At 33.3% G+C, this 12,834-nt stretch overlaps 1 protein-coding gene across 1 annotated transcript in view; it reads left to right on the forward strand.

Annotated features, from left to right (window-relative positions):
* Positions 1–11,715, forward strand: part of LOC145304400 (regulator of G-protein signaling loco-like) — a 49,259-nt gene extending 37,544 nt beyond the window's left edge. The window contains exons 38-43 of the mRNA XM_080146283.1: positions 7,242–7,345; positions 7,692–7,800; positions 8,237–8,425; positions 9,006–9,319; positions 9,767–9,988; positions 10,476–11,715. Of these exons, the coding sequence (XP_080002409.1) occupies positions 7,242–7,345; positions 7,692–7,800; positions 8,237–8,425; positions 9,006–9,319; positions 9,767–9,988; positions 10,476–10,985 (1,448 nt within the window). The 3' untranslated portion in view covers positions 10,986–11,715. The remainder of the gene's footprint in view (positions 1–7,241; positions 7,346–7,691; positions 7,801–8,236; positions 8,426–9,005; positions 9,320–9,766; positions 9,989–10,475) is intronic.
* The last annotated feature ends 1,119 nt before the right edge of the window (positions 11,716–12,834 follow it).

The raw sequence follows: 12,834 nt of genomic DNA on the forward strand, positions 1-12,834 counted from the left end.
ACTTTATTGAATTTTGATTAGTTGGTTTATTAAGTTGAGTGTTCAAACGTTTCAACTACAAATTCTACGCTACAGATGGGGTAATTTTGTGTATCATCATTAGGGATGTACATTAATTTATCGGCCATTGTCCCTGTAAAACTGTACACAAAGTCCATCTTTTAAATATGTCAATTATTTTTTAGATTTTTGACATATCATAAACATTTTAGAATTTTAATTTGAGATTACTATTTGGATGCGGCATACGTTTAATTTCTAGTTTTTCCTGGTGACCCTAATTGAATTTTATCAAGTGGGAAGGGGGCTTACTCAAGGTTTTAAAGAGATAAGACAATGGCCGATAAATTCATGTACATCCCCTATGATAATACACAAAAGTACCCTTTCTGTATATTACAATTATTGGTTGAAATGTGTGGACACTCATATTAATGAGCAAACCAATTAAAATTTAATATAAGTCAAAGAATAATAAAACTTTGGGGACTAGTGTAATAAACAGGTTTTACTAGAGCTTTTAATTAAAAAAAATGTTGATTGCAAATTTTGGAAGATTGGAATTTGTACTTACGGATTAAAGGTTGAACCGAGTTTTAGTTCAATGAACGATGTTACTTTTAGTAAACATGATTAGATTTCTTTTTAAAATACTTTGTTTATGTTTCTAAACAGCTTGTGAAAATACTTGATTGAGGAAACAGACATTTTTGAAGTGTTAATTACTTTTAAATGCCTTCAAATACCATCTCTTTCTTATTTTAAATAATTCAAATGTATAAGGTAAGTAGTTTCTGAACCCCCTAATTTAAAAAAAATGGAGGGGGGTGTGTTATCCTATATTATTTTTAGGTTTTAATGGGTACTGATGAACTCCCGCAGGGCCAGGCATTGCGGAAAAAACTTTCTCTTCCTCCTTATTCTCAATTTATTAAAATAAAATTATGGAGATATTGGTGTTAAAATTTTAACAAAGAAACATCTATAAAGGAAACCTCAATAAGCATAGAAATAGCTTTCTTCATAAAAAATATTGCTTATTAGGGTGGGTTCATATCGGAATTAGACAAAGAGGGGATGTGCAACAGATAAAACTAACTTAAATAAAATTTCTGACTAATAAAGAATTTTTAAAAAATGATATTTAGAATGCGACCACTTAAAAATGTATTTCATTAATAAAAAAATATGCAAAGACGACATTCAAATAATCTCTACTTATTATCTCAGTTTCTATTAGTGCTAGAGGGCTAAATATTTTTGTGCATTTCCCCAGTTATATAATAAATTTCCGACTATAAGTCAGTCAAAGTCATATTTCGCTTCCTTACCCTTTATTTACAAACCTTTTACCAACGACCAGACATAAAATTGTATAGCTATTTGTCAATGATAGTAAAAAAATTATTGAATGAGAATGATGGCTTCATGGTGCTCCGAGGAAAGGCCTTGATGAGTAGAATCAGGAACTTTTGTCTGTTTTAAAATATCTAATTCCTAGCCTTTGAAATGACTGATAAACCACCATTTTTAAAGGTTTATTGAGAATTGTCCAATTTGTAGAGGTTTTTTGAGATTTTCTCAGGCTAGGAACGAGATATTTTGAAACGGTCAAAAGTTCCTGATTCTACTCCTCAAGGCCTTTCCTGGGAGCACCATGAAGCCATAGTTCTGATTCAATAAATTTTCGACACCAATTACAAATAGCTATACAATTGAACGTCTGGTCGTCAGCGGTTTTAAGACTTAGGATACATTTTAAATCATCCAGAGGTGTATTATATTCATAATAATCGCTTGCAGATCCCCGCTTTGGTCTCAGAAAAAAAATGTTCAAAATCGACCCACCCTATTGCTTATGTTTTCAACTGAAATTTTTTTGTTGCTATTTTTGTCTGCTAAAACTATGGACATAATTGTCCTTATTTTCCAGTATTGCTATTTTTGTCTGCTAAAACTATGGACATAATTGTCCTTATTTTCCAGTATAACAATACCCATCCTAATATATCCTAACAAGGAAATACCAAACACAAGACACTTTTTATACAAATTTTCTTTCACATTTGTTTATTTATCCAATCTGAACTTTACAATCTTTTTAAAAGATGATAAAATATCTCAATGTGTGCTAATAGAGCTAATTAGAATATTTTTATATCATTTTAAACATTTTAAGGAATTTTGTTTTTTCGTTTTCAGCCCTATAATGACTTAAAAAGAGAAAAGGGTTTTTTGACTGGTTGGTTCCAAACTAGTTGGGTACAAAACTTTTTAAAGGCGAAGCTTTTCTATAATTAGGGTTGTCCGTCCGTCCATCACAGAGAGTTAGCTCTTTTCGTTAATTTAAACAGGTTAGAATTGTCCTATCGATTCCAAACTTTGCATGATGATTCCTGTAGCAGTTGGGTACAATTTATAAAGCGTAGCAACTCTATAATCAATAACAGAATGTCCGTACGTCCATTTGAAACATGTCGATTTTTAACTTTTTTGACAACAAATTTTTGTATGTTAAAATTATCCGATTCTTCTGATTTTTTAAAAACTGATTCCTATTACAACAAGGCACAATGATATAAGCAAAGCTCCTCTATAAACAAGTAAAAAATGTAAGTATGTCCTTAAACAGTATCATCTATTTATGTAGTTTTGCAACAAGTTTACCTACAATATTGTTTGTACTGATGCATTAATATTCTGCTAATTTAGTTCTGACAATCTACAAGTGTTAATGTTCGTTTGTCCTTCCATTTCAGAGCTTCGCTTTTATGGATGTTGTCATCCTTGTTTTAATAAAAAATGGGTAATCCTAATTTGAGATGTACATCAATTCATCGTCTCCATTGTCTTATCCCTTAAGATCCCTGATGTCTACACACAAGGGAGGAAGATGACATTGAGCTCTTTGTTACATTAGTCCCCAAAGTTTTATTATAATGTATTCTTATTCGTTGGTTTAACTAATTTGGAACTGTTTTGAATATTAATTGGTTAATTGATTAAGTTGAGTGTCCAAATTTTTCAACCGCTAATTCTAATCTACAGAAGGGGTATTCATAATTGGGGATTTACATCATCTTATTGTTCATTGTCTTATCCCTTAAAGTACTTGCTATCTCTTGCTCTTTTTTTCTTCAAAATATAATAGTGGAATATTATGTTCAGCTTGATTCTAGTATTTTTAAGTCTAATATTTATATGTGTGTTTGTGTACGTATTTTCAATATCTGGTCTCTTTCCCTCAAAGTGCCTATCGAGCACTGAAAATCCTTTCCTCTATTGGTCAAATAGATTAAAAATAAAGGGTTTTTTTCCTAACCCCTGCGAAGCAACTTCGGTGCCTTGACCCTCTGGAGGTGTTTTTATTGCCCTGTGCCTAACACCTGCAGGCTGTCCTAATTCAACTGGTCTAACCAATATAACCTAACTTAACAAAAACACGAAAAACTACCAACTCTCTTAATTTGAATTTTATATTTGAAATAGAGGGCGAGGGGGTTCATTGCTCGAAAAGGCACTATTGGGAGAAAATGCCGATATTTGTTTTATATAAAACAGGTATCCTAATCTCCTATAGTGTGAAAAAATAAATACACTTCCTATTAACACACGTCATGCTAACATATAGACAGGTATTATAAACAAGTTTTACTATCTCAAAAGGACACTGAGAATAGTTATTTATCGCATCGTATTATAGGCAGCTTTCCGCGGATATTAAAATGAAAATTATTATGAAAGATTAGAACTAGATTTTTAGAAATTTTGAGATCTTAAGGGATAAGATAAGACAATGGACGATAAACCACAATACCCATTCTATAGATTGGTTGAAAACTTTGGACACTTGCAGTTTCGAGGCAACCAATCAAAATTCAATAAAAGTACCCAAAGTTTTTGAATTTCGTATAATAAGATACTTATAAAACTTTGAGAACTTTTATAATTTACAGTCCAATGTCCCCTTCCTTACTATCTAAATATCCAACCTACGAAGTGTCCTTTTATAAATAGAATATTTAATATTTCCATTTTTAACTTTTCATATAAATATTTATAGTTTTTTTTAAGTGTTGCCTTTCAATTCTCGTGGGGCTTTTTAGACATTGTCTGTTATCTTTCAAAAATATGTATTCTCGTTATACCATGGAGAGAGGGGACATTAGACTGTAAATTACAATAGTACCCAAAGGTTTTTACTGACTAAAAACGATGCAGGTAGGGGATATGAGTCTGCTAACTACACTAGTACCCAAAAGTTTATAATCACAGTATCTTATTCGATGGCTCAGAAACTTTTATTGATTATGATTGATTGGTTTCTACCTAGTAGTGTCGAAACTTTTTGACCAATAATTTTAATCTGCAGATGTGATAATTTTGTTTATCACCAATGGATATATATATCACTTTATCCTCCATTGTCTTATCCCTTAGGATCTGGGGTTGTTTTTTAAAAGAGGGGAAGGAATTTTGAGACGATACGATCCCTTAATAATTACGATGAGGAAAGAAGGAAATTAGCCTAAAAACTAAGATATAAAAATTAAATAGCCTAAAGCCACCCAAGGACCTCTAAGAAGCATCCTCAAAACTAAGAAACCAAGAAGTTCAGTTACCAAAATTTTAAGCTACAGATAAAAAAAAACTTACTACTTTATATTATAGGATATACTTTAGAAGTCATTTAAAAGCTACAAATTCTAGAAAGAGAATATGAGTTACTCAAAATTATAAAATATATAGATGTTTATTTTTACAGGACTTCCTTTACCTGTTTAGAGCTCTTTTAAAAGCTAAGTTTTTATATAAATAAGGTCGGTCTGTTTGTCCTTCTGTCCTTACGTAAAAGATAGTTCTTATGACTGATTTGGGCTTGTGAAAATTGTCCTTCTCATTCCGAACTTTGCATGGTGATTTCTGTTACAGTTAGGTACGATTTAGAAATTAGCAACTTTATAATCATTACCAGAAAACCGTGTTTATTAGTAGAGCAGCACTAATAAGCTATCCATAAGAATATTTAGCAGTAATAAACTAGAATTAGATTCTTAACTTTTTTATTTTCTCGAAGGGACATACGGAAATACTATTGTGAATAAATGTCTGTGGTTCTTTAAACCCTATAGTACAAAGATTACTAGGGTAGATTACTATTATAAAGATGTCAACAGCTAAAATTTTAACTTCATAATTTATTTATTTGAATAAATTGCAAAACTTGAACATGTACTTTATTTTTTAGCAATATTCTGTTAAACATTTGAAAAGTACGTACTTTAAAGTTTATGATTACGTTTTTTTATTCGTTTTAGGTACTTTTATTGAATTCTCATTTGTTGGTTTAAAACAATAAGTGTCCAAACTTTTTAACCAATAATTTTAAACTACAACAAGGGTAATTTTGTTGTATCATCTTTTTGTAAAGATGTGATTTATCATGAGGGTAGGGATGGAGTTACCCCGTCTTAAAATAGTTATTAACCTTCCCTGGACCTATAAGAAGCTTCACTGTACAGGAGAACCATATCGGTTCAGTGGTTATCGAAATCCTTCGCAACACAGAGACAGATAGACATCTTATTACTTACTATAAATATTTAAAGTTTAACAACTTGCAAGATTTTTATGCAAAGCAATAGTCATAAAATTTTGTTTATTTTTGCAACATAATAGAGGCGCTTTAAGTACCTTATAAAGAAAGTATGTTACTCACTATAGAAAAAGGGATAAAACATACATAAAAGGCTTTATGATATTTTGAGGCAATATAGTTTTTTTTCAGTATTAAAAAGATTATGTTCGTCTATCTAAATGAAATTTTGTGTATTTTTTCTTTGAATCTTTAATATTTTTAGCTTGTAAGCTTAAGAAAATAATTTTTTGGCTTTTTATGGGGTTTGTATGTCTGTTCATGAAAGAACAGAGTTGGATCTTTAAACAGCGATGCCACTGTTGATGCCTCTAGTGGGCCGATTTTGAAATAACGATCTTTAAATAAAAATGGCACTGGTGAGCTAGGAAACACTTTGGTAACACCCACCGGCTCAGTGGTAGTAGTCATTTTGCTATGACATTGAACTGGTGGGTGTTTTCAAAGTGTTTCCCGGCTCACCACTCCCATTTTGATTTAAAGATCCATGTTTTATTTGCAGCACTGACAGTGGCAGTGGGCAGCACTAAATTGTTTAAAGATTTTTGTTCATTATAAAAACGGCATCAGTGTTGATGAAATCTATTCTTGTTATCACTGGCATTTATATAAATGAATAGGTATAACTTTAGCTGATATTAATTGAGATTGGACGATAATTCGATGTAAGTACCCAATGATGATAAATTGAACAGTATTATCCCTTCTCTAAATAAACTTAATAAGCCTTTCTGTATATTAAAATTATTGGTTGACAAGTTTGGACACCACCAATAAAGATTCAAGTGCCCAAAGTTTTTGAGTCAACATAAAGATAACGTGTTTGTAAAACTTTGGGTACCTGTACAATATACAATCCCCTAACTCTCTGCTCCTTTAATTCTTCCGAATAAGAGGGTAATTTTTTGGCGTTATTCCGTAAAGTTGGGTGTTGGCTTCCAGTCAAATGCGCTCATTAAGTCAAAGTGTGCTTAATTATAACCAAATGAAATACATGAAATGGTCCATAATTAAGAACAGTTTGACTTAACAAGAGCATTTGACTACAACCCCCCTTAATAGGAATTATTATTATGTTTATGTTTATGTTTAAGTTCTATATCTCTAAATCCGTGATTATAAATATTATAATCTAAACAAAAGGAAAGCTGGAGACAGATGAATTTTTGTTATCCACGTGTATAAAATCATTTCCATTCATTTATTCTTCTTTTTATTAGATATAGTATTATATCCTATAATATAAAGTAAGATTTTTCTACCTGAAGCTTAAGATTTCAATAACTAATAAACCGATTGAGTTCTTCTTTTTACTGAAGACTCACATTGTTCCCAGGATGGTTTCAGGCTATTTTAAATTCTTTGATTTAAGTCTTAAGATGGTTTTTGACTATTTTTTATCATAGAATACAGAGTCTCTATATGCTAGTGGCGCAACCACTAGTATAGTATATTGCTCCTTGGATGGTTTTAGGCTATTTTCTATAGCCTTACTGCCCTTTTATAAATTATTATTATTGATTTAACATTGACTCAACATTTACTATATCTATTTATCTGTATATCAATCTATCTATCTATCTAGGTACAGAGCTATCAGACTGGGATAAAGACCAAGCTAAGAGATATCTGGATTATATAGATTCTACGTTTACCAAAGATGGCGGATTTTTGCCTTCCAATGAACAGGTATTAAAATTTCCGGTTGAAATGTTTTGGAGCCAACGAATGAGAAAACATGTTTATAAAACGTTATTCAATTCTTAAAGCTTTTTCATCTTTTTATGGGGAAGGGGTATATTTTTAAAATCAGTTGTTTTTGGGGTGGGGTAGTTTTAATATAATACAGACTGACAGAAGGACTCAGTAAATCATATACTGGATACTCCATCAGTATTGGGAATCTTCGTCCAAAATTTCAGCTGTCTATCTTGTGAAAATCACATTTTCCCAAACATTTTTTTACGGATAGACGGACAGGTGGACGAATATTCAAATTATAAAGTAGCTTCGTACTAAAAAAAACTTATTTTAGGCTGATGACGTATTCATAACACCTGATCCGGATGAGAGTATGAATTTCAATGAATCCCGGATGAGCTTTGGATTCAGATCTGTACAGGATACCTCTCATAATAGCACAGGTGATTATACTTATAATAAAGTAACAGGATGTATGTGTGTCTGTCTGTACAGGATACCTCTCACAATAGCACAGGTGATTAAAAAGTTTTGCTTTCCCTTAAAGAATCTAGTTTAGCACTTTTCCCCCTTTCCCTATGTATGTTTTAATTTTAATTCCAATTAACTTTAAAAATTAATTTAAAAATAGAGGTATGTTTCTTTGATTGACAAGGCTTTTTAAGAGAAACCGACGAAACTAGTTCATTTGAAAATACTTTTTTAGTTTTTTTAGCACTTGTTAGTTTTTACCAACCAATCAAAATTCAATTATTAACCCTTAAGTTTATAAGTGAATGAATGAGAGATTGTGAATATACTTTGTGTGGACCAGTATAATTTACAGTCCAATGTCCTAATTCGCCTTGATAAAAAGAATAATAATCTTGTAAATTTTAGGAAGTGGTTCCCTCCAGCACAACACCTCTCAGGGCAGCCTAGGAGGGGGAGGACTACAACACCAAACCTCTCAGTCAAGTCTAGGAGCGCACCATCACCATCATAATAATAGCAGTAGCACCACCAAGTCCCTGGAGTTTGGAAGTATGCCTGAGGGTCTGTCCCTTCCCCCTCCCCGCTCTTCTTTAGGTAGGTTATTATTCTTGTATAAAAGTAGCAGGGTGTCTGTGTGTGTCTGTCTCTATAAAGTCTCTGGAGTTTGGAAGTATGCCTGAGGGTCTGTCCCTTCCCCCTTCCCGCTCTTCTTTAGGTAGGTTATTATTCTTGTATAAAAGTAACAGGATGACTGTGTTTCTGTCTGTCTGTCGAGTTTGAAAGTATGCCCGAGGGCCTCTCCCTTCCCCCTCCCCGCTCTTCTTTAGGTAGGTTATTATTATTGTTTGTGTCTGTCTTTATGTCTCTCTGGCCGCTGTGGACAGATATTAGTCTCCTTTACAGATAATTTTCAGAGAGGTACAGGGAATGTTTGTAAATAATTTTGAGGGACACTCCTGAGATATCTCACATGGAAAAGAACACTCACCCCCCCTCCCTGAATCTGAGAAACCAAGTATTTTATTAAATACTGAATATAGGAAATCGTACAGGGAATCATCACCAAAAATTTCAGCCGTAACTGAAATACAAGCCGAACGAACTACATTTACCACGAACGGACGGACAAAGTGAATTATAGAATGGCTCCGATAAATAAAACGTTTTTGTTTAGGATTTACAATTAATTATGAGTCTGTGATGACCGGCAGCCGGCAATCCCGCGGCTCAATCAAGGATTACGAATTCCTCCGCAACAATCCCGAGCTGCTGGAGCGGCGGATATCCCTGGAAAACAACAAATCCGACGCGGCGGCAAACACGCGGCGCATTTCCATGGATAATTTAATGGATGCGCAACCTCATCGGACGCGGCAAATGGAGGATTTGTCGCGCCTGCACCCCGGAGTTATAATGGCGGCGGAGAAGGCAGAGTTTTCTGGGGAGCATCATGCTCCCCTTCCCCCGCCTGGCAGAAATAAACATGCGGTAAGACAATTTAAATTTAAATTATACTAGTCCCCAAAGTTTTAAATAACGTTTACTTATCAACTTTAGGGACTTCAGTGAATTTGATTGGTTGTTTCATTAAGTTCGGTGTCCAAACGTTTTAACCACTAATTTTAATCTACAGAAGGGTTAATTTTGTGTATCAGCATTGCGGAAGTAAATCAATTGTCTTATCCCTTTAGATTCACAGTCACTGTATATATTTTAGTGACTTATTTTCATAATTTTAGGCATACCAAATCCAATAAACTAATCAAATGTCATATAATAAATCAGTGATTGTTGAATTGACTGATATAGAAATAGTCTGTTGTAATGTACTTTTTCCATAAAAAATCTAGGTAGCTATTTCCTTTAATAAGTTCTTATGATTAACTTTAATGTCTTAGTAATCTCTTTCTTGTTTTAAATGATTTATATATTTAGGATTATGAGCCAGTACAATTCCGACAATCTCTGCCCCCTTCCCAACAACAACAACCCCCACCCGCCCCCTCATTACAGCGCAAATCTCCGCAGGGCCACGCTCTACCCCCACACCCTACAAGCCTCCAGGGAGGCGGGGGTGTGGGTGTACCCCCACAGCAGCTAGGGGGTCCTAGACCACCCCCACCCCTGTATAAACCGGTTCCTCAATATCCAAATCAGGTAAATTCAAATCCAAATCAGCAAAAAATAGGTTTTAACTATTCCACCAATCAAAAAAAGGTTTTAGATCCTTCGTTTGTATGGCCCAAAAGATCTAACAAAACAATTTTCTCAAAAAGTTAGTCTATGTATTTGTCACTTTTTAAAAAGTATCATGCTCCTTTGCCTTCTGTAAGCCTATTAATACTTAAAGGTGTGGGGGGATTGAAATTTTTGTCGTTTGTCAAACAAAATTAGTAATTTTTTTGTCTGTACATCAAGATCTCATGAACTACTGAATAGATTGAAGAAAGCTGCACATTTCCTCTGGGATGGTTTAAGGCTGTTTTAGTAAAGTCTTATGATGGTCTTAAGCTATTTTTCTGCACCCATTGTACAAAGAGTTTCTATATACTAGGGGATAGCCATTAGTTTATATATGTATGTAATACTTTTGTAGTACATACATTTTGTAGTTGTATATTGCATATTTTTTTTTTATTTTCAGATGTCTTCCCGACGGTTGCCCCCTCCCCCATCTCATAGTCAATCCCAACATCATCTAAATCAACAACAGTTACATCACGGAAATCATCATCAACAACAACAACGATATTATCACGGGCAACAGAAATCCCCTTTACCGACGCTTCCGCCGAGCAAACCATCACCGCCGATTATGAATAATACCTCCGCCGCCGAATTAGACTCTTGGTACAACGGAACGGCGGCGGGTATCAATACTAGTAGCAGCGGCACGACTTCAATATCAATTCACCAATCACGGACTAATTTACCTGCGTCGGCGGGAAATTCACGACCGCCGCCCCCGCCTTTACCCCCGAAACCGGTGCGGCTAATGACGCCGTCCGCGGTTCATGCTACGGCCGCTAACCAACAAAATTTACTGCCGTTTTCTGGTGATAACGGAGGCGGGATACCGGTTGTTAGAAGCCAAAACGGCGGGGTACATTTGAGTCTTCCGGGTGAAAAGGGTTATAGCGTTAGTTTTGTTTAATATGAATTATCAAAATTCATTAGTAAATAAAAATGAATTGAATTAATAAAAAGTATCATTTTCTAATATTCTTTTATGTTAAAATTCAAATATGTTTTGTTTTTTTCTTAAATTTTTTCCTACGAATAACGCGGTGCTTTAATTCTAGGGGCCTTTTTTTGTCCAATGTTACTTTTAACTCCCTGATACCAAATCAAAACAATTAAAAACATGAATATACAATTATATTTCAATAATCTAATATTATTTAATATTACATATTCTTTGATTAAAAAGAGCCAAAGTTTTTAAAAAATAATATTCTTGTCTTATTGTACCTACTTATATCATTATATAAAAGTAATAGGATGTGTGTCTGTAACCACTGAACCTATTTTGTTCTCTTTTATGGTAAAACTTCTTAGAATGTCTTATTTTGGGGGAGGGTACATCGCCCCTAAAAGAAAATTCATCCCCTCTCCCATAAAAAAAAAAATTTATCTTTTTAAACTATTAAAAATAGAAAATCGACCCCCTTAAGTTCGACTAGAGGCCTCTAGGGGCGTAGCCGCTAGTACTTAAAATCATACTCTTTATATATTATCATACTGCCAAAATACTGTTTCTTATTTCAAAATTAAAGATCTCTTTTGTAATATATTTTGCATTTTCTTGCTTGTTTCTCTCTAATATATTCATATACATATTTTTATAGGTTTATTATTTGTAAAATTAAAATTGTGAAAATTTATTGCAGTCCTTTAGTTTAATCAAAATATTTGTAATACCACTAAATAAAGGGGACATTAGACTCCAATTTATATTGGTACCCAAAGTTTTATAACCACCTTGGGTCTAAAACTATGGAATCTATTATTGAGTTTTTATTAGTTGGTTTTTATCCGCCAATTTTAGTCTACAGTTGGGGTAATTTTGTGTATCATCATTAGGACGTTCTAACTTTATCTTCCAATATTCTCTATGTTGATTGCATTAAATGAAAGGAGTGTTTTTGTGTGCTTTCCCTCCAAGTGTCTGTCGAGCATTGGACCCCCCCCCCCCCCACTCAAAAAATATGAGTGGGGGGGTTCTGTGCTCGACAAGACAATTTGAGGGAAAACGCCGTTAATTGCAGAGCGAGAGGGGACAAGGGGCTGTTAATAATATTTTTATGATAACTTTTTTTTTATTCGTTGCCTTAGCATCTTTAGGGACTTGAAAGAATTTTGATTGGTTGGTTAAGTAAGTTAAGTGTTCAAACGTTTCAACCACAAATTTTAATCTACAGAAGGGCTAATTTTATTTGAAATTATTTGCATTGGTGATTTACATTAATTTATAGGCCATTGTCTTATCCCTTTGGATCACTGCGTTACTTGTGTCTGTTGTGTCTCAAAATTATTAAACCCGTGTTAAGTAATTCTGTACCTTACTTAGTTAATATATTTTTCTACATTTTGTATAAAAAAAATTACCTAAAATTGCCAAATATGACTTAAAATGAATAATTGTGTTGTGTATGTATATTTTTATATTTTTTTGTATCAAAATAAATTGTCGAACAAATTTGATTTGTGTTAGCTATTGTTTTTAAAAGCGAAGCTTTTCTATAATTAGAGTCGGTCTGTTTGTACCTAAAGATAAGCTCTTTTTGTAAATAAAATCATGTTGGAATTATCCTATGGATTTCAAACTTTGCAGGATGATTCATATAACAGTAAGGTATGATTTAGTAAGCTATAAACGTTGTCAGAAAGTCTGTACGTTCATTTGGAACATACTGATTTTATCTCTTGTTATCTATATCTTTTTGTCCTATTCATGTGATTTTTGCAATAATGATGCCTAGGATAACAAAGTATAGTATTTT

The sequence above is a fragment of the Acartia tonsa genome, chromosome 13 (genome assembly GCF_053477335.1).
Source record: "Acartia tonsa isolate MP-2025a chromosome 13, ASM5347733v1, whole genome shotgun sequence".
Taxonomy (NCBI): Eukaryota; Metazoa; Arthropoda; class Copepoda; order Calanoida; family Acartiidae; genus Acartia; species Acartia tonsa.